We start from the raw sequence: 22,277 nt of genomic DNA, 5'->3' as shown, positions 1-22,277 counted from the left end.
ATTCCATAGCAAAAAATTACCAGTAACTGAATTTGAAAAAACAACCGATACAATTTGAGCAAGTATCTTTTTCGAAGCCCCTAATACAGCCAATACATGGCAACAGTTTTATTAAATTTTATTTTAAATTCAATACTTCACGTTAAACTTTTTCTTATTAATTACATATTTTTTTTAATTATTTTAATTTTATTTATAGACATGTATTGCAAACAGCAACAAAAATTTAAATGTTTGTTTGTTTATAAATAAAATAAATTAATTTCATTGTGTCATATTCTTTTTGCATGCACATGTACATTCGAAGATTTAACATGTAGCTACAGGCAGATTCCTGTCCATTAGCAACTAAATATTTGTAGAAATACATCTCGAACTGTTTTTTTAACGAATGAACAACGTTACTATAACGGCTCACTTGGCGTCACAAAGTGGAACTACTAAATGTTCCACTGTTTTGCATAAACAATCATTATAACACAGAATGCAACAAAAAGCATTTAGTCCTCGTTCGCTAAACGTGGTTTTTCTCCCATTAAAACGGACTAAAACGCCAACGCTTAGAAGCTTTAGAAATCGCCCGTTTCCTGTTCGTCTTACAAATCGGAAACTGAAAAAACTAAATAAAATATTCGCTTTATATATATATTTCGTACGCTCTCAACAATTCTATTGAGGAAGAACGCGTTTAAGCTAAAAGTCTCTACAATACAAATTTGCACCTGGATTATTGATCGTGCGTTTCTATGGTTACGAAAGTCAGAGCTAAAGGTTGCCATTTGGGATTACCTAAGTAAACAGAGTGCTTGGAGCTGGTGTTAAAGAGAGACGCGTAGTCAGCCTATCACATGCTTTTAAATCGGAGAATAATCCTGTCTTCTGTAGCATAAGAAGTAAAAAAAAAAATTCTTTTTGTCTCCACTCCTTGTCGTTTCCTTTCAGTTTTAAAAAGATTTTTTTAAAGGCAGGTATTTTAATTTTTTTAAAGGCGACGACATTATCATATTAGAAAAAAAAATAAAAGGGATTTATAATGTTTGCACATCGTTAACTTTTATAATATGTTGTATTATGTATATATTGTTCGTGAAATAGCAGACGATTAATTTTGTTTCAGATGAATGAGACGATTAAGAAATATAAAAGGCTATTTTTTAAAACGACTTTCAATAATAAAATGTATAGAAAAGATATTTGTTGTGATATAATGATATGCTTGAAAGCGATATTTGAAAGGGAATTTTGGAATAATTGTTTAAATAAGCGAACAAATGTCCAACAACTTACATACAATGTGTTTTAAAACATATATTTTTATTTTTTAGAGTAAAATGAATGAATAATAAGACAGACAAGGCCTTTTTTAAAAAAACTCTACAAAAATGTTGTTTTCAAATTAATACCCAATCGTATCTGACATTTTTGATTGCGTAAATATCTGGAATTAAAATCGTTTCATTCAAGAATCGAGTACTTGCAACTTGAAAAGAATACTGCTGAAATCGCATGGTTGGTTCAAATCACGTTGTTGGGCATGACGTGTTAGCGTTAGAGCAAATATTTTTTTCTTCTTTTTTTTCCAAATCATTCTGAATAAATTTACGGATCGGATTTAATTTGATACCTGCAAGCGACGTCAAGTGTCGGACACGATTTGGCTGCTAAATCATGGTATTAGGGAGATTTTGCACTTTTACGTTAGTTTCCGGGCGCTCCCGTACGTAAATTTGAAGCAACCGCGTATGTTCGCGTTAATTTTAGATGCTAAGTATCTTTAAGTTACGTTGGCATGATTTACGATACAAACACGCTGTTTAAAGCTGTTAAATGTTGTTTTTTGTTTAAGCCTGCCTCCGAATAAAAACATGGACGCAGAATGCGAATTTGAAGAAATTTATTAATAAAATTTAGAAATGAATCTTGTGATCTTACAACAACTGGTTCATTTAATAAAAAAATAATTTTATTGGTTTTTGTTTAATATTATGGTTGCTTAATTGCACTAGTTTCATAAGAAACTAAATATATTTTCGCTATTTTAAAATTATATTTATTTTAACTATATAATTCAGTTAAAAGTCAAATGTCAATGAATAGTCAATAAAAATTCAACAAAATATTCTTTAAATATAATTAATAATAATAATAAGCTGCATTCTTTATCGCTAAATTCATAAAATCTATAATCTTATTTTTCTGCTCACAGAACCGCAGTTTTACGCACAGTTATCTTGAATCGTATAACATAGCTTTAAAGAGATAGTCTACGTTCATTGTAAATGTTTGTTTTGATCTTGAAATGATATCCCACTACGTTAGCGTTTTGAACTTACGGATTTTTTGTAGAATCTATCATTTTCACTTACGTAAGTATATTTTTTTCACGGGCGCATGCGCACTAGAAGCGCGCAATTACTAGAAATCTTACATACGGGAGCGTACGCAAGTTATAAAAAAATGGATCATTTATTTATAAGTGTCGCTATTATCGTTTAGCAAATAGACCATTAGACCGTGCTGTCCAATATTCTCCCAATCGTCAAAGAGAAAGCAGATAATTCAGGTCACTCATATCCTGACCAGTCACCCAAAGAGAACATGCCAACAATGTCTAAAAGAAAAAGACGGGCATGAAGGAAATCGTACCTTGTCTGGAATCTAAAAGTTGCAACTGCAGCCACATAAGGTGAGTAAAAAAAAAGAAAAGAAAGAAGATGAGGCTTTGTAAAGAGTACATTCCCAAGTTCGGCACTAAAGATGCAAAGCACTTTCAAAGAGAAAGCACTTGGAAATCCTAAACATTTCCAATGTGGCTGACTGGAATCTCAAGTTTTTAGAATTTAAAGCAAACGATATTGAAATCTACATTATAGAAACAGAAGACTAATTAAGTAATTATTGCATATGATTCATGAATTAATAAAGTTTAAAAAAAATTAATGTCACACATTTTTTTTCGCTACAAGGACACTACTTACCAGACAAAACAGTTAGGGTGGCAAGAGCCCTTTCTGGCTCTCCTACTCCATTTTCAGCCACACATTCGTAGGTGGCATCGTCTCTGCCAGCTTTGACGGGGTCTATCCTGAGCACCGATCCATTGGGCATTTCTTGAACTGTGTACCTCTGGGTGGTAACCCTCTTTCCATTCTTCCTCCATTCGATTTGTGGTTTGGGATTGCCAACTGCCGCACAAACGAAGCTTGCCACGCCGTTGTTGAGCACAGTCTGGTTCTGGGGAGCCGTCTCGATTCTCGGAGGGTCTGTCAAAGTAAAAGTTGTTTAAATATTTTGAAAAACAATGAGGTATTATTATGAATAACACCAAACCTAGAACAAAAAATGAAGCTTCAAATGGTGACTTTAGATCATTCATTAATTAGCCATTGAAGTCTTCACCCCCCTGGAAGTGCTAAATATAATCTAATAACGCTGCACCAGCACAAATAACACAACCTGTTTCTAAGTTATGTTCATAAACGAAAAAGAACTAAAAATTGAAACAAACCTCCCCTCAAAATTAGTTAATTACAATGACGAATCGTAAGTTCCACGAAAATTTAATTTAAATCTTTTAGGATCAATTGGAAGGGATAGCGAGACTGACTTATTTCATTAAACTAGCATTAGAACTTTCATACCGTATACACACGACTTCTTTAACACGTCACCATAGAGAAAAATACATTATAGTCTTTATGGTGAACTATGTAGTCTTTATTGTAATCTGGTGAATATGGTAAACTTTGGTCATATGAGGTGATAATGATCAGCTCTATCTCAGTAGCTTTAAATACAATTCAAATAATAAAATAATAATATAAATGGATAGTTTCTAAGATGCGTAGAAAGAGATTTTGTACAGATGTGAACACACACTGTTACTTAATCTGTAATTTTCACTGCTGAATACGAATTTAGTGTTATGAAGGTCACGTGAGCTGAGATGACTGAGCGCTCGCCTCCCAGGTTGAAGGATGGTTGGTTTGCATACAGCTTTAGGCTTGCATTTGAATGGCCATGGTATAGAATCCCCTTTAGTCAGATAAACCATTGAAGAGTTTTTGATTTTACTCACTATGTAATGCAAAAGTAGTTTGGTTTCATAAAAGAGCCTTTTATTTTTCTCAATGGTTAATTCAGGTGCTCCCTTGTCTTCTGTATCAGATTCAAAATTACAAGACTTCTAAGTCGAACACTTATAGCCGCTAATACGCTACAGATCCGCTGTTCAACATCGGTAATAAAATAAACTTTACGTCACGTATATTAATATTTAACTGAATTAGAAAATATTTTCTAACATAAAATAAAAGTAATATAAACTAATAATTATCAAAATATAATATTTTAACATCAGCTCGCTTTCGAATGTGTAAATTAAATTAAGTAACCGAGGAAAGTAAAGTAAAGTATTTTTTATGTAAGAACATGATATATATATATGATACATGTTCAATGAATTCTGTTTCTGAATTAAGATTATACTCTCAAGATTATGACATAAAAATATCAGATTTGCTTATCATAGTTTTACTGCGAACAAGAAAGGCTAAAAAACTTTTAGTATTTACTTCATCCTATAAATAAATTTATAAGCTTTGGTTCTTTTATAGAATAAAAAGGAGAGAGCATCAAATGAAAAAGGAACATTTTAGGAAATTCAGTTAGATTGTATTACAAAATATCAAATATAATAAGTTACACGATATTATAAATTAAAATGTCTCAAGCCAAGTAAAACAAACAAGTATGTATGATGCATAATTTCCTAAACCATATTTGATTGTTTGCAATCTTGGAAAATGTAGTTTTACTTTTAAGTTGTGAAATTCTTATAAATAAATCGGGCAGAGTTTTGAATTATTTCAGCTGTTCGTCAATTTATGGTGCAATATTAAATTCAAAAGCTCCTCGTTTGTTGTATTTTGAGCATGAAAAATATTTGCTGTAGCGGATAAATAACTTAACGAGGGCCGAAAAACCTTTTTCCAACCTTGTAAAAACCTTTTCAAAAAGAACGACAGTAGTTTTCGGCAATAGAGAGCCACATTAACAAGGCAGAAAGGACGGAAAAGATAAATAAGTCGGAGATAAAAATGATTCAAACAAAAGTACACGGGAAGTGCTCTCTTTCACATTTTTGAAGGATGTTTAAAATCAACTTCCATTAAAAGAGGAGGAGACATTTCATAAAGGCACCACGAAAAACATCTCAACTTTACTCGAGAGGAGAGATCTTTTCCCGGCACCATCAAATATTCATGATTTGTCTAATGCATGTGAGTTTAGCCGGTATAAAAATGAGAGTCGGAAGTTTGGGTATAGAGCTTTGGGAATATGGCAACAGTGGTGCGAGTCAAGAAGCGAAACGAAGTCATTAATCGGAAACTAGCAGAAAAATTTCTATGAACCATAAATCGTATCATTTACATATAGTTTGAATATATAGTTAAGCAACTTTATATTGCATGAAAAATTCGTGTTTAGCATAAACTCATTTTTAACTAACGGTTCATTTTTCTCTCTTTAAATAAACTTAGACAGTAAAGTATGTCATAGTATGTTAAATATCTATACAGTAGTTATATACTTGTATCTCCAAATGCATTATAAAAATAATACAAAAACTGTTTTTGAAAAACGTCATCCATCTTAAGACACACGATAAATGATATATGGTTAAACTAAGTATACTTTAAAATAAATATTTAATATACTTTCATCCCTTTCTACTTTTTGGAATATGTTCCATTTGGGAAACACTATAATAAAAAGTTAATCGGTGTATTTAGTTAGTGCAAAGTGGTTTATATGAGTTAAGAATGTTTTTCAAATAAAATTTAAGGGCAAATAAACAATTATATGCGGCGATCTGTAAAAGGGCAACCATGATTTTAAAACTTAAAAAAAATTTTTTTTTTTTCACGTTATGCTAATTTTTTGTCATTTTTCCAATAACTTCATTTAAAATTTTTTTTTTAAAAACTTGCAGCCTAAGGAAGAAAATAATTGATTTTTCAACAGTCTTATTTTACGGGCAGATTACAGTTAAGGGTTAAGAATTATTTTTATTTTTATAAAAACATATCGTCAACTGCTCTGTAGTGTTTCCATTTTTTTAAATAGTGAATTGAATTAACTATTAACAATTACAGCATCACAGATTCTATTCGAAGGCATATATTTTGGAAAAAGCCACTTTCACACACTTAAATGGCTTTTTTTTTTAAAGAGATTTGGTGGTAGTTTTCAAGAGAAAGCTTATAACCCGCTGAACCAAATTGTTTGCTTAATGTGCCTTTTACATTCTTAAATGCAACCTGAAGGAATTTTAATGGTACTATTACACACTTAAGTGGCACATTTTGTGCTGATTTGAAAGTTATTTTTAATAGAAGAGCCTATACGCGTATACCAGCTTAATCCAGTTGCTGTATTACTGACAAGGGAAACTAGGGAAGTGTGACTCTCCAATTTTGAAATAAAGTAATGGGATGTATGCCTTATGAGGAATAATTTTAGGGGGCAACATTCGTTTCGGCCCATAGAATGTCCCGTGAGAGATAAAAAATAATTCAATATATAGTATTTTATTACTTCAATGCACACTATTAGTTATTGTAATTGTCTCATACTCCAATTAATTCGTAATTAATTGGTTAATTAATTAGTTAGCAAACTAATCAATTAATTAGCAAGTTAATTAATTATTAATCAATTATTAATTAATTTATTTGCAATTACATACTCCAATTAATTGGAAAATTTTGTGAAAATTTTTTTTTAAAAATTCGTTGTCAGTTTTTTTTTTTTAAATTAACCTAACAGGTTTTTCTGAAAAACTACAGATATATAAAATTTTTGAAATAATTTTGACAATAAATATGCATTATATATAGTACGTGAAAGTACCACAAAATTAATTGGAGTATGAGACAATTACAATAACTAATAGTCTGCATTGAAGTAATAAAATACTATATATTGAATTATTTTTTATCTCTCACAGGACCTTCTATGGGCCGAAACGAATGTTGCCCCCTAAAATTATTCCTCATAAGGCATACACCCCACTACTTTATTTCAAAATTGGAGAGTCACACTTCCCTAGTTTCCCTTGTGAGACTTTCACACACTTAAAAGACACATTTTTTGCTGATAATTTGGTTGTATTTTTTTTTAAACCTATACGCGAATATCTCTGGAAACTTTATTATTGATGCTATTTAAAAGAATTAATTATAAAAAAAAAGAACATAAAGAAGGAATTATTCTTTTATGAATGAAGAGCATAAAACTGTAATTAGTATAATTGTGTTTCTAATGAATTTCAAAACTAAACAGATATTGACAAAATTTTTAAGCAAGGTTTCAACATTCTCTTCCACAACTTATTCTACTAATATGCATTTACAGCAATATACAAAGCCTCTGATACTTATGTATAACAATAGCTTTAAAAACGTTTAGTAAATAAGTTAATTCAGTATAGCTTTATAACAATGTTCGTTAAATAGTTTTTTTTTATAAATTTACGCACTAGAATAGTTTCTTGAATAAGTTTTAAATAAAGCCTAACAAATCATATTAAAAAATATAATTTACCCATTTCTAATACAACAAAATTCAGATGAAAAGTTTAGCATCACAATAAATTTTAGCAACGACCGTAGACAGCACTTCCTCATTAAGTATTTTAGCTTTATACTATTTAAAGAATAGTGGCTTTCCATGAAAGGGTGGATGTTAAGAGGAAGTTATTGATTCATTTCTAGTGGATTGATTTAATTCTAGAGGATTTTTATTTTGGAACAAGTGTAACGAGACTTTAGGACGAGACGTCAGAAAGGATTAAAAAAGTATTTTTTTTTCACTATACCGAATTAAGTATATTCATCATTTACCAGAAATTGTGCATACTCATTATAAGGTGGTTGTACGTGATTGCTTAAATAATAGTTCTGTAACAGATATTTTATTTTTTGTACTTACTGCAGCAAATATATTCAGGTTTCATTAAAACCATAAAAAGTGTTCTTGATAAAATGACTCGTCAAAGTTGCTTAGACACAATTAGTAATTATTCATAATAACCAGCAATTATACATAATTACATGATTATTCGCTTCACGCAAATGAGTAAATAATTCAGAAAATTTCTCAAGATTTATTGGATGAAAAAAAAACACCGTTCTTAACCTCTCACGATCGTTTTGCATGTTAAGATCGCATTAATTCGAAGGCAATTTCACGACAACTTTTTTTTCTTTGTTGAGAAAAATAGCAAGATCGCTTTGTAATTTTCTAGTGTTATTATCATTTTTATGTCTATACATAATGTATTTAGTATTATTAGGATGATTTAAAATGATCGTAAATAATAATTTTGAGTTTATGTCTAACATTTCCACAAGTTAGAACAATTTTATTTGAAAGTTAGTTTCTAGGTGAAGTTTGTTTTCAAATTTGACGTTTGTTTTCTAGAACTTGAAGTTGTTTATCCCTCATTTGGTTGTTAAACTCAATATTTATACTTCTAAAAATTTCTAAAATTATCTTTAATATTTGACTATTATTAACTCGACAAGTAAAGGGTGTCTGAAAATTCACGAAAGACGTAATTTTGTGGGAATATACATAATTATTTTTATTAAAAATTTTGAATATTTTTTATTGATTTATTATGTATTGTATAGGGTTATGAATGGAATATCCTAATGGGTAAATAGCTTTTGCAATTTTGTTGACACATAAGCATCAATTTGTGAATTTGGGGCTGAATTTGGACAATAGGGAGCTCAATATCATCTTTTTAAGCCTTGGTTGGTTATGGGTCTAAGCTTTATAGTATTAAAAACAAAGAGCAAAAGGTCCTAAGACATTACATTGCATTATCTGGGCGGCCATTTCTAAACACACACACAAAAAAAGAAGAAAAAAAAAAGAGAAATTGCACGAGCAGAGAATGACTTAAAAATGCTTACAAATTTTCTTAACAATAAAAACGTGTTGTTTCTTGTGTAGCTTAACATTTTTTAATCCCTTCAATTCTTTTTAAGTTGACTTATTTGTCCAAATGGCAGACATTTTAAATTAGTTTTAATATATTAGGCTTGATTCAGGGCTCAAAGCTGCAGGACCAATAGATTACAGGTCGATAAATTGCTACAAGTAGTGAATCAAAATTTATTAACTTAAATAAAAGCTCACTACTTTTTGAATTCTATCAATAATTTCAAATTGCGATGAATATTTCCAACCAAAAAGGCTAGAAATCATGAATGCTCTTCTTAGCAAAATTCTAGCTAATTTGGCAATGTTGTAGAACATTGCCAAATTAAGTAGATTCCAGAATTTAATACTTTTACAGGTATTCAAAGAATCCAACATAATTATTTTAATCTTTGCTACATGCAAATGCTTTAACAAAACATTTTTTCGAATAATAAATAAAAAAAAAGACAAAGTAACATTAGGAAAAATTTAAAAAAATAACTTTATTTTTCAAATTGTACAAACTATTCACTTTTGAGAAAACAATTTATTTAATTTATTTGATTTTAAATATCATCCTAATTACGGAAGGAATTTAAATCAATAATCAAAACACCTTTAAAGAGAAAAATATTCCATTCCTGAAATAATTTTTAATTAATTAAGAAACTAATTTATATCAGCAGACGATTTTAAAACGAAACTTTTGGCTATAATGTTGATAAAACGATTTTTTTAAAACTATTTTAACATTTAGTTTCCATCATTAAAAGTTGATTAGTTAAAAAAAAAATTAAAAAAATTTCTTCGTGCTTTTCTGCTTTGATTCTTTGTGCTATTCTACTTTTCTACATTCGAGATATTCTAATTCTACATTTTTGCTAGTAACAAAAACGGAAAATTAAAGGAAATTAAATTAAAAGGAATACTTAAGTAGATAAAATACGTTTTTAGCAGCCGATGGTAGGGATAAAAAACACATGCTAATTTTTTCATTTCTCAATCCGAGGAAGTTATTGAATAGAATTTCATATTCTAATTTTTACAACATTGGCAAGTTAAATGCATATTAAATTTAGTATTCAACAATTTTACAGACTTTTCAACAACTAAACATCCTTTTTTGTTTTTATTACAAACCAATATTTCACAATATTTTTCGAAAAATAACTTAAAAAAGATTAAGATAAATTATAAACTATTCCAAAAACATACTTTTAAATATCAAACTGTACGAACTATGCACTTTTGACAAAACAAATTTAGTTTAAATAGTTGGTTCCAAATATATTTAAATTCTCAAAGCATCGACGAATTTAAGTCACTATGTATTACTAACTTCTAAAATAGAAAAATGTTTCGTAAACGAAATATTTTTTAAAATCAACTATGGATTTAAGTTACGTAAAGGGATGATTTTAAAACGATAATTTTTCCATATCCAGTCACGAAAACGTACGTTAGTTTTTTCTTTCAAAACGATATTAAACTTTTGTTTCCAAACACTAAAAGATAATTTGGCAATACCTATGGAATGTTTTGACACCTCTTTATTACTTTTTCAAAGGATTTGTAGAAACGAATTTAAATCAATAGCTTCAACCACCAACACAAAAAAAGTATTTCATCAATTATGCATTTTAATTAATTAGGAAGCTAATTAAAATCGTCAAACAATTTCAAAACGAAACTAATCAAGTTCAGAAAACGATAGTTTTTATAAAACAATATATATTTTTGTTTCCAAATATTATAAAAGCTTAGTTGGCAACAGTAATGAAACATTTTTATTTGCGCCATTTTACTTCGAACAGGGAAACCAAGTGTCTGAACCTTCATCTCTACTAGCGACTAAAATGGAAAGTTAAGGGGAAATAATGGGAAAAGAATACTCCAGTGGATAAGATATGCTTTTAGCAGCGACGATGGAAGGGATAAAAGGAACACGTTAATTTTTTCACCGCTCAATCCGAGGAAGTTATTAATGACGAACTTTACTTCCATTGCCAGATTAAAAAATACCCATTTCTCATAAAAGTGAGAGAATAATATTTAACAGGTAATTTTTCGAAGTTATTTGGATGGGCGCGGCATGATTGGATGCATTATACAAAGAAAAAGAATGCGGAATTTCTTTTTGTGTGTTTTAAGATTAAAAGAGGAAAAATCTTATGACATTGAGAGAAATTTGAATAACTAATTTCGCTCCATTCCATGCTTTTAAAAGTAGCTTTAACATAAATATTTTGTTGTTTACGATAAAAAAAAGATGTTTGGAAATGTATGTAGTTAAGTGACTTAATACGGAATTTAGCTTGATACGGAGTTGAATGTTTTAAAAATATTTATGCAGCAACTTTTAAAATGATTACATGCAGTACAGTTTTGTATTTTATGTATCGGTAAATTTAATTTTGTAAAGAGCAGAAAATTTGAATGTGTGTGACAAATTTTTTATAAATGAGTTTATGCATTAATTTAATACACGATATTTTAAGTTAAAATACTCAAATCTATGTAAATATTTTGCATATATTTTTAAAGTAATACAAGTATTTTCTTAGAAAAATCGAAGAATATCTTATTAAGTTTGTTTAAATAAGATTAGAGTGTTATTTATTTATTGTAATGTTTTGTTTAGAACGAATATAAACCTAAAAATACACATTATAAGGATTCTGCATTCGTATTTTACATAAATAATATGTTAAATTGCATTTTATATTGTTTTAGAACAATGCACAACCTTAAAGAGTTTTGAAATGCCAAAAGTTTCACCAAAATTAATCAATTTCATTTTCAAGATGATGAATATATATCCGGGTTTCAATTGTCTATAGGGTTTTAATTAATCTATTAATCGGTATTTAAATGAATATCGGGTTCTTCAATTTAATTATTTCGGAGAATCAAATAGAACATAGCATATTACTTAATTAAAAACTTCATTCGCTTCTTGAATACACAAATTGAAAATAACAGTCGACACGTTTACAAGCGCTCGAAAATAAGAGCTCATTTTCAAGACTAGCCAGAGGTGAATGATAAGAAACGAAAATGATTTGAAATATAATGCTTAAAATAAGAACGAAAAATGGAAAAATAAAGGCCAGAAACAAGACAAGAAAAACCACAGTAGCCAAGAGAGAAAAAAAAATAGAACAAGAAAAACCACAATGGTCGAGAGGGGCAAATCAGGGTAAAGTGCATTTTCACAAGCTATAAATAGGTGGTTATTTCAAATTTGTGTAATCAGAAGCGAATTAAATTTTTAATTAATTGTCAATGGCATTAGGTCATGTTTTAAATAAATTATAACAATATATTTAATAATGATAAAAGAATAAATATAAAAAAATAAGAAAAAATAAAATTAGCGAAATAAAAATACAGTAAGTTTTATGTTCATACAGAATTAAAAGAAAGAAACCAAAACTGAGAATTAAAAGAAATGAACTGTATTTTCAAGTCGATATTTATTGCTGTAATTAGTAATATTTCAAAAACATATAATTTAAAAAAATAGAACAAGTCATAATTAAATTCTTTGAATAAAAAAAAATCATACTTTTTTGCCGTTAAATTTCAATTTTGTAGTCTTCAATTCTTAAAACCGATATTTTCTATTACACAAAGTTATAATTTGGGTAGAGTAATTTATTTCATCAGTTCAGACAGAGTATTTTTTTTTTTTTTTAATAAAGACACATGAAAATAATTTCAAAAAAGCAATTTTCTTCATTGTTCATCAGTAAAAACTTTGCAGTTAAGTTTTAACTTGTTTGTTCCCGCTTTTCAGTTTAAAAAAGTTTTCTTCCTTAAAAAAAATCGCAGACGATAAAACAGATAAACTCACTATGTCGTAAATTTAATTTCACTTCGAAATGAGTTCATTATGAATAATGGCCACAACCCTCTCGAACAACAGAATTAAATGTAGCGCAATGTTCGAAATTGAAAGAACAGTGCGATAAAAGAGGTTTTAGGATAGGTTTTCTTATCATGATCTAGGGTAGGATGGTAGACTGAGTTTGGTAAAAGAATTCGACATCGTTTTCAATCGCCTCAAAAGCAACATTCGTCTTCATTGAACATAATGGAAATTTATCGTCTGCTCTCTTCCTAGAGGTGGTGTTGAGAAGTTCACAGCTTCCGTATTTTCGTTACAAAATGGCGGATGGATGTTTTACAGGATTTTACAATCAGGATAGCAAAAGAGAATTCACGGCAGCTTTTTGGAAAGGATTTAGATTCTCTTTCTCGCCCGCAGGCAGTTGATAGGATATAAAGATAAAAATGAAGACTTTTTTTACAGCAGATTCTGTTTTTTTTTCTTCGAAGGCAGCATTTCCATTACTGCTTTTTTGTCAGAGCATTTGTGCTTAGAGTAAGAAGCTTCAAGAAAAGAAAATCTTATGAGTATTGAAAACCATAGCCAAGTGGAGATTAGACACGTTTTCCTTGCTGCCTGATTCAATCCCATTTCAAATTCAGAAATGCATATGCATCTACCATAGCCAATCTTTCCCCCATGAATTTTTCATGAGAGGTATTTGTTTGAAGCAAAGGAATATATGTATTAAAACAACAAATAAAATTTGAAATTTCATCAGAATCAGAAGTCAAATATATCAATATATATCTTAGCATAATACATCTTCAAAGTATAGAGTTTGGGGCTAGTGCTAAAATCATGGATTACTTTATGCAGGATACATATAGAAATCGTGACCAGAATTAGCTTTTTTGAGAACAAGAACTGTTTTTTTATGCTTAGAATGCGGGTCAACGCTAAACAAAACAAAAGGTTTAGTAAGCTGTGTCGAAAGCAAATTTATAGCAAATTTTATGATGATATTATATAAAAAAGAAAACTGAAAAAGAAAAGCTTTCAGGACAACTTGTTCTCAAGCAAAATTATATCAAATGTTTTATTAATTGTTTGCATACAAAAATAAAACCAATTTTTCATACCAACAATTTATAACAAAAATTAAATACATATTCGAGAAATTTGATGCATAATTTTGGCATCAGGGTTTGATCAAACGGTTTAAACAAATCGTCAAAATCCTGGATACGTTAAAGCCTGCCAAATACGATCGAGATTATACTACAAAATTTAAATTTCACTTTGGACGCTGTTAAATTCTTATAAGTTTCTGTTAAACAATTATAAACTTTAAGAGGCCATTGCTCTCCTTCGATAGAACTTAACTGCCGAAGGGTCTGAGACGAGGATTCTAAATATGCTTTTAACCCTCCTTATTTAATTTTTAGAACTAAACTGATGATGGATATTTACTCTATTTAACAATATCTTTCGGTACATGCAAAATACAAGTTTGCCATTCAATCACAATTTGAAAAGTAAAGTGTGTAGTATTTCAGATATTCTATTAATTTTTCTGACAAAATTATGCCAATACAATTCCGGCAATTAACAGTTTTTGATAGGTAGTTAAACCTTATGCAGCTGACTGTTTTTATATTTTGGATAAACATCTCCTTTTTATGCAATTACAGTTTAAATATTTTTTTAGCGTCATCATCCAAATTGGCTTTCATCAGTTTTAACTGTAATAAAATTAGATTTTAAAAAATCTGAAAACTGAGAAACACGCAGTTTTAAAATACTTACTCAAAACACATATCGCATAATTTTACTGCTTTAAATTTTGAGAAAAACTTCATAAAAGTTCTAAAAAATCATCAAGCTCCATTTCTTCTAATCTAATAAATTGACTTTTTTTATTTTCTACCTTTTTTGAAAAGTATTATGCAGTCTAATAATATAATATCATCAAAAGTTAACTTCAAAATAATATCAAGAAAACACAAATTAAAAATTTAACTTAAAATCCAAGATGGCGAGAGTAGAAGCCTCTTAACGTTAACCTCTTCTTTTTTTACTTTTCGTGTACTTATCTTCGTTTACAGTCGCCTTTTTTTTTCTTTAATCTTCCCCATCTTCAGTCACTAAAAATTTACTTTTTATTTCGCATTTTTTTTTCTATTTTGTAATTGGTACCGCTACTTACTTGTATACTTTTGTTAAAATTTTATAATAAAATAATCACACACACTATTACTACTCGTGTTACTGTAGGATACTATAGATGTTTATAAGAGGCAAAAAAAAGAAGATAAGTACACCAGTTCTTACATTCGAATGCATTTTATATTCTGTAAATGTCTGTGTATAGATAGATTTATTTTTAGAACACAAACTCTTGTAAAAATATCTTTTTCAAGTTGTGTGGGAAGTTACACGTTTTTGTCCTGAAACTTCTCTTACTGACTCCAATGTAAATGTTGCCTAAAAACCCTACCCTTCAAAGAAATTCAATTGAAGAAAGAGAAAAAAAAATAAAAAATAAGAAAAGGAAAATAAAATCATTCTTTTTTTTCAATCAGGGGAGGAGAGAGTACAGGAAATACGAAGTTTATTTATTTTCAATGGTCTAAAGTACACCAAAAGAGTGAAATAAATGAAGTTACAAGATCTAAAGCTAGCTTCTCCAGATTTTTTTTTTGAGAACAAAACTTTGAAAACCCATTTGCTTTAAAATATATTTTTTTCCTGTTTTGAAAGGTGTAGAGATAAAAGCAGCTATATTGGTTGTTTTGTATTTTTCTTTAGTAAATAATGAAAAATATTTCTATCTGTGACCAACTATAATAAAATTCCTTTTCAATCTTTATGTCTTAATTTATGAACAAACTTTGAAAGCTGATTCTCGATAAAATGTATTTTAAATGATGAATGAAATCAAAATAATCCCTATGGGTGAATTACGTAAAACGAAGAAAAAAAATTGGATTTTTTCTTCAGAAATCAAGTTAAATTACATATGATAAAATGAATAGATCATGTGATAGATCATAGATCATGCTATAAAATGAACTCATTTTATTCAGGTATTTAAACATTTAAAATCATTTTTATACCTTTGGAGGAATTGAAAAGAATGGTAATTATTATACAGTTTTAAGCAAGAGTTTCTGGTACTCAAATATCGCGTAGAAATAAAGCATAAAAATCAACGTATCACGCTGAAATAATCTAAAATGGAACATTAACTGGAAGGTAGACATAGAAAAACTCTGGTAGACATATTCCAGAAGAGATAAAATCGCGCGTCTTCATAATTCAGGAAACCATAATATCATGTGGACATAATATGGAAGGGACGAAATTTCGCATGGGCATAATCCAAAAGGTAAAAATCGCGAGGGAACATAATCTAGAAGGAACAAAATCTCCTGAAAATAAAATCTAAAAGACAAGGAATTTTTGAGCTGAGATTATTAGTAAGGGATAAAATCTTGCATGTATATAATCTACAGTGTCTTCCTTGGACATAATCTAGAAAATATCAAATATAATCAAGACAGGTTGAAATCTCGCAAGGACATAATCCAAAGTGGAAAATCTCGAAGGATCTTATCTGGAAGTTAGACAAAGGAAAACTCTAGTAAACATATTCCAGAAAAGATGAAATCGCTTGTCTACGTAATTTAGAAAGTCATAATATCACGTGGACATAATCTAGAAGGAACAAAATCTCCTGAAAATATAATCTAAAAGACAACGAATTCTCGTGCAAAGGTTATTAATAAGGGACAAAATTTTGCATGGATATAATCTACAGTGTCTTCCTTGGACATAATCTAGAAAATATCAAATATAATCAAGACAGGTTGAAATCTCGCAAGGACATAATCCAAAGTGGAAAATCTCGAAGGATCTTATCTGGAAGTTAGACAAAGGAAAACTCTAGTAAACATATTCCAGAAAAGATGAAATCGCGTGTCTACGTAATTTGGAAAGTCATAATATCACGTGGACATAATCTAGAAGGAACAAAATCTCCTGAAAATATAATCTAAAAGACAACGAATTCTCGTGCAAAGGTTATTAATGAGGGACAAAATTTTGCATGTATATAATCTACAGTGTCTTCCTTGGACATAATCTAGAAAATATCAAATACAATCAAGACAGGTTGAAATCTCCCAAGGATATAATCCAAAGCGGCAGAACCTCCAGTGAACATAATCACTAAGGAACAAAATCAATGCATAGACTTAAGGTTGTTTTTCGAAAGCTACGTCGTCATATGAAATGATGTTTTTTTTGCAGATAATATGTTATTTTAATAACTGCTGTTGTGAGTTTGCAACAGTTACTCAAGACTGTTAGGACAAGTTTAGCCTATCTAAAGCCTATTCCAAAAATGGCGCAAAATGTCAATGTGGAGGAAAGTCACAGTTTTGTGGAAATGAAAAGTGTTTGTGGTCTAATTTTTTAATATTTAAAAACTTATTCTCATGCTGCATTATCTAGGGATATAAAAATTTGCAAAAACTGAGAATAAGACAGCGATTTTGATAATTTTCTTCTAGGAGGAAAAATATCGCCTAAGTGTCGATTTTTAAAAAAGTTATTTAACTTTTAAACTTATTTAAATTATACATCCGTTTAAAAGCCCTGATAATTCGTCACAGTATGAGAATATGTATAAAATTTAAAACTCTCATTTTGCTTCAGGTGTCAGGCACTTAAACTGTAAATTTTTTACTTTCCTTGGCGACAGAACTTCGGGAAACCATGTTAATCTGGAAGAAATATCTTTTGGACTTAATATTTCGGACAAACCTTTGCACAGACAAATAATACATGGATATAAGTAGTAACTACTGCAGTATTTTGTACACGTGTGATTTTTTCCCAACTAAATACCCATAACAATTTTAATATTTATTAAATGCGATAACCAAAAGCATAATTTTTAAGTATGAAAAAATTTAAAATATGGATTTTGGTGATTATGCCAATAAACCGTAATTGTTCAAGAATTCCGATTTTCCGAAGCAGATTTGGTAGAAATTACTCCAGATAAGCTAGGTTTTACTGTACGTGTTATAATACATCTAAACTAAATAGTCTACAAGCAGAGGATGTATCAAATACAAGGCCCATTTTCGTGTGATTTATGTCAACTAAGACGAAGCTTTTCCACGCTATTCCGAATACAAATCCACGTTATTACGTAATATCTTCCTTGGTCAAGAGTAATTCAAAATGGCTGACAGTATTCTAATAAGTAATGAAAATGAACTTTAATAAAGGATCTTTAATGAATGTTATGTCTCTCTCTCGAAAGCATTAGTTCGAAATTTCGACAAAGTGATTAACAGAATGCTATTGTGATGATACTAATCGCGTTGTGAGGGATGTGTCATAAGCCTGCAGGATTAATTCTGATAACCCATTTCATGTGTTGTAGTATTGATTAGGTCTTAGATGTAACTCGATTTGGTGTAGTATATGGTAAGCTGTATTCGAAGTTGCATAGTAAAGAGGAAAAACTAAATATTAGTGCGATCTTTTCTTAAAATGAATACTATTTCCCATTTTAAAAATATACATGATTAACCTTTTAACGAGTTAGTGTTTTGAAACGGGACGATTACCGTAAAAAAAGTTAATTACACAATGTAGTAAATACCTCTCAATGAACACAATGATTAAAAGAAGAGGATTATAAATGCATTAGCTTTAGTGTATTTAAAGAAAAATCTTAAAAATTATTTAAAAAAATTACTTTTAAGTAATATTAAAGTAGTCCTACGTATTAACAAAATTAAAATAGGCATATTCAGATGGTATTTTATACTAATAGTTTTTTCTAAACATTTTAATTTCCGAAAAATAATGGACATTAAATGAAAAGAGAAATTCAAAAATTACTTTAGAGAAAAAACTTTAGATAAAACAAAATTGAATTGATCATCTCGGCGAATTGATGTCAACTACTACGCTTTTATAAACCTTATGATGACAAAAGGAGGATAAAAGATGTCAAATTGACTATGCGCACTGAGAAAAAAGTATAGTCCAAACAATCAGAATATGGTAAAAAAAAAATTCTGGCTCTATGAGAATACCAAAAAGTTAGTAATATTTACTGAAGCTCTTTGGTAATGATTTTGGTAAAATTAACAATAAAATATCGTAGTTTTATTATGATACCTCAGAGAATGGCATAAAACTATTTAAATGGTTACATTTACTTTTCAGTTTTTTTGTTTATTAAATGTGTGGTAATAAGAACTATATTGAAAAGCAGAATATCTGGAAAACCACTACAATATGAAAGGAAAAAGTACCAAATTAATGGTTTAAGTACCGTATATTTTGGTTTTGTTAACCAAAATTAATTTTTTATTTTTATTTCTCTTTATTTACTTATAAGAAATGCCATTACAATACTTTACGGTAATTTTAACAGAATCTTTTTCTCCATATAGCTTTTATGAAACTTGGTATTTTTATTATGTGATTCGATGCGTAATTAAAACCAATTAATCGAAGAATACTACAATGAACATGTTAAGAAAGACACTCTTGTCCATAATGAAGGAAAAGCATAATCTTTTAGAGTTTTCAAAACAGGATTAAAAGGAAATAACTTACAGGATTAAAAGGAAATAACTTATGGTTTGAAGGAAATAAATTAAGACTAAAAGGGAATAAATTTGGGTTATAAGAATATAAAATGGTACTCCTAAAATGTTTTAATAATACTTTATTAAGAACAGATTTTAAAGTTCTCCGAAAAACCATAGAACCCCCCCCCCCGAAAAAAAAATTGACAGATCATTGGAGCTCCTCGTTAGGGAATGGGTCATGAATTGGGGAGTGAAGGACGCTGGAAACTATTCATGCGCTGAGAAAGGAATGGAGGAAATATTGTAACGTCAACGCTGGGTCTTGAACCCCCGTTCTGTCGGTCATGAAATTAACAGATTACCCCTCTCGGCTATAATATACACCCAGCTCTAAGAAACTAAGTATGGACATTAGGTGGGCCTAATTGCTGCGAGAAAATTCTGGTTATTTCACTGTATTAGGTTAAAGGAATTAATAAACGTTTTTTACCCTCACAGTTAACAGTTTTAATACCATTTTATTTATGGTTATTCGACTGTTTTGCTTGAATATGTAAAATATCAACTAAATAAATAGTTATTTAACCATTTTTCTTAGAAATTTTTAACAATGAATTTTACACGGCATTTTTTTACAATTAAAACTACGTGCATGCATGCACACAATTTACTCGCTTGTTATTTCAAATTCCCTCTTAACAACACTCAAACGCCCTTCTAACCATAAGCATATAAATCTTATTTTCATATAAAAACAAAATAATTATTATCAAAACTCTAAAAGCAGTCGCACTAACATCATTCAGGCACTTTTAGGGAGAAAAAATTCATCGAATTTCGTTCTAATTCACTCTTCATTAATTTCCCATCTTTCAATCCGGTATGCGGTAAGACAAATTGCGGATCGCTATAGAACACTTCCATAAAGGAAATTCGAACAAAGGCCACCATTTAAACTTATCTTTCCTCATCGAAAAATACTCCAATAAGGTTCACAAATAAAGTTATTCTTCGTGACATGGGCATACTTTGCTGATAAAAAGGGTTACAGTGAGAAGAAAAAGAGGAAGCCTATTCGATAAGACCTTGCCTATTAGAGTGGATAAGGTCAGTACATTGCTGATGTAGGCTCTGAGTCCACAAAAGAAACAGGGCTCTATTCCTACATATCAATCCCTCCCCACACCTGCATTCGCCTGCCACTAGTCCGGAAATTACGACGGAAAAGCATTTATAGGACTCGATTTAGGTTGCACTAGGGTAGAAGGGGCAATCCGCCTTTCTTTTTGGTGCAAAGATGCTGTGCGTCTAATCTGCTCCTCTTATCTTGAGACACTACTTTTATTTTTATTTTCTGGAGAATGATGAAAATTTTTAATGCCCAAAACTCTCGTGGAAATCTTGCTTTGGAAGCGTGTAGGGATAGGAAATGAAAATTAAATCTCAGCTAAAGATCTAAAGGAAGAAAATAACGAGTAAAACAAGAAATAGTCGAGGCTGTATTTCTTCGCAAAGGTTGTTTTAAAGCCTTTAGAGCTACTCAAAGATATCTAAGAAAGGGAAGAACTTTGCTTACATGCATTTTCCCAAACTTGAAATTTTTGTAACGGCTTAACTACAGGTGTTTTAAAGGTAATGCTGAACTGATGTAACTTAATAAAGTAAAACAAAAATCTAAAAATATTTATTTCGTATATTTTCTTCATGTAAATAATTATGGGTATTTATAGGATTCAAATTTATAGATACAGAACTCGAGAATTTATGCATTTTCGCCTCCGCTTTATACATTTATTTAGTGAAAGATGCCAGGAAAATAAATTTGCTCGCCATAAAACAAGACAGTACTTCAGACATTACTCTTTTATTTTTAATGACTGAAATTCTCGTGAAAATTTTATTTTAGATTAATTAAAAATTTAATCTCGGCTAAAGACCTAAAGGAAGAAAATAAGAGTAAAACAAGAAATAGTATAGCTATAGGATTGCCATTTCTTCTTAATCGTCTCGAACTATTAACTTCAGAGATATCAAATAATTTAAGGCTTTTTGTTTGCATGCACTAAAATCAACCTAAATATTTTTTTATAGTGATTTAAAATAGTTTTGTTTATGTTGTTTAACTTAACCTAAGTTAATAAAGGGGCAATTCCATATGTGACGGAATGACATTTTGACTTGAAAAATACCATTTCATTTAAGTTTCTATGCATCTAATTTCACGTAAACATTGTTTTTCCTCACGCATATCATTATTATTGGCATAATGCGATTCATAAACTAAAAAAAAAAAGGATTTTCTATCTTTTTTATTTTTAATTTTACGAACTTTTTATTTGTGTGACGGAATGACATTTTGGCAACCAAGCTTTTGGCATGCAGCTTAAAACTGGTAGTTTCTGTGAATTTTGCAGCTATTATTTTTCTGAACTGTTTTTTACTTTTAGTATAATGTGTAAGCAATGTAAAATCTGAATTTGGAAAATTAACCTCAGGTTGGCTAGCAGTTATTAGCATCTATTTGCTGTGACGGAATGACCGTGACAGAATGACAAAAAGTTTAGTGGAAGAAAGTTTTCATTTAAAAAATGTTTTATTAATATGTAAATGATAAAAAGAATGTAACAGATAAACAGGATTAATGTGTATGTCACCGATAAACAGAATTAGTAAAAATTTCAACAATTTGAAAATTAGCTTGTCTCTGAAGAGGTTTTATATCTAACTTGCCAATTACGCATCTTATCTTCTTTCTCAGGAAATTTATGCATAAATCAATTTTTGTCCCGTCTTCTTTTTAGTACTTTAACATCTAAATGGTC

General features: G+C 29.6%; 1 protein-coding gene across 12 annotated transcripts in view; it reads right to left on the bottom strand.

Annotated features, from left to right (window-relative positions):
* The window catches only part of LOC107437287 (tyrosine-protein phosphatase Lar), a 753,777-nt gene that overhangs the window by 101,332 nt on the left and 630,168 nt on the right, over positions 1-22,277 (bottom strand). For all 12 annotated transcript variants that reach the window (XM_071177245.1, XM_071177243.1, XM_071177266.1 and 9 more), the window contains one exon: positions 2,979-3,263. In XM_071177245.1, coding sequence (XP_071033346.1) covers positions 2,979-3,263 — 285 coding nt within the window. The remainder of the gene's footprint in view (positions 1-2,978; positions 3,264-22,277) is intronic.

The sequence above is a fragment of the Parasteatoda tepidariorum genome, chromosome 1 (assembly GCF_043381705.1).
Source record: "Parasteatoda tepidariorum isolate YZ-2023 chromosome 1, CAS_Ptep_4.0, whole genome shotgun sequence".
In the NCBI taxonomy this organism is placed as follows: domain Eukaryota; kingdom Metazoa; phylum Arthropoda; class Arachnida; order Araneae; family Theridiidae; genus Parasteatoda; species Parasteatoda tepidariorum.
This window is presented reverse-complemented; position numbering and strand designations above follow the sequence as displayed.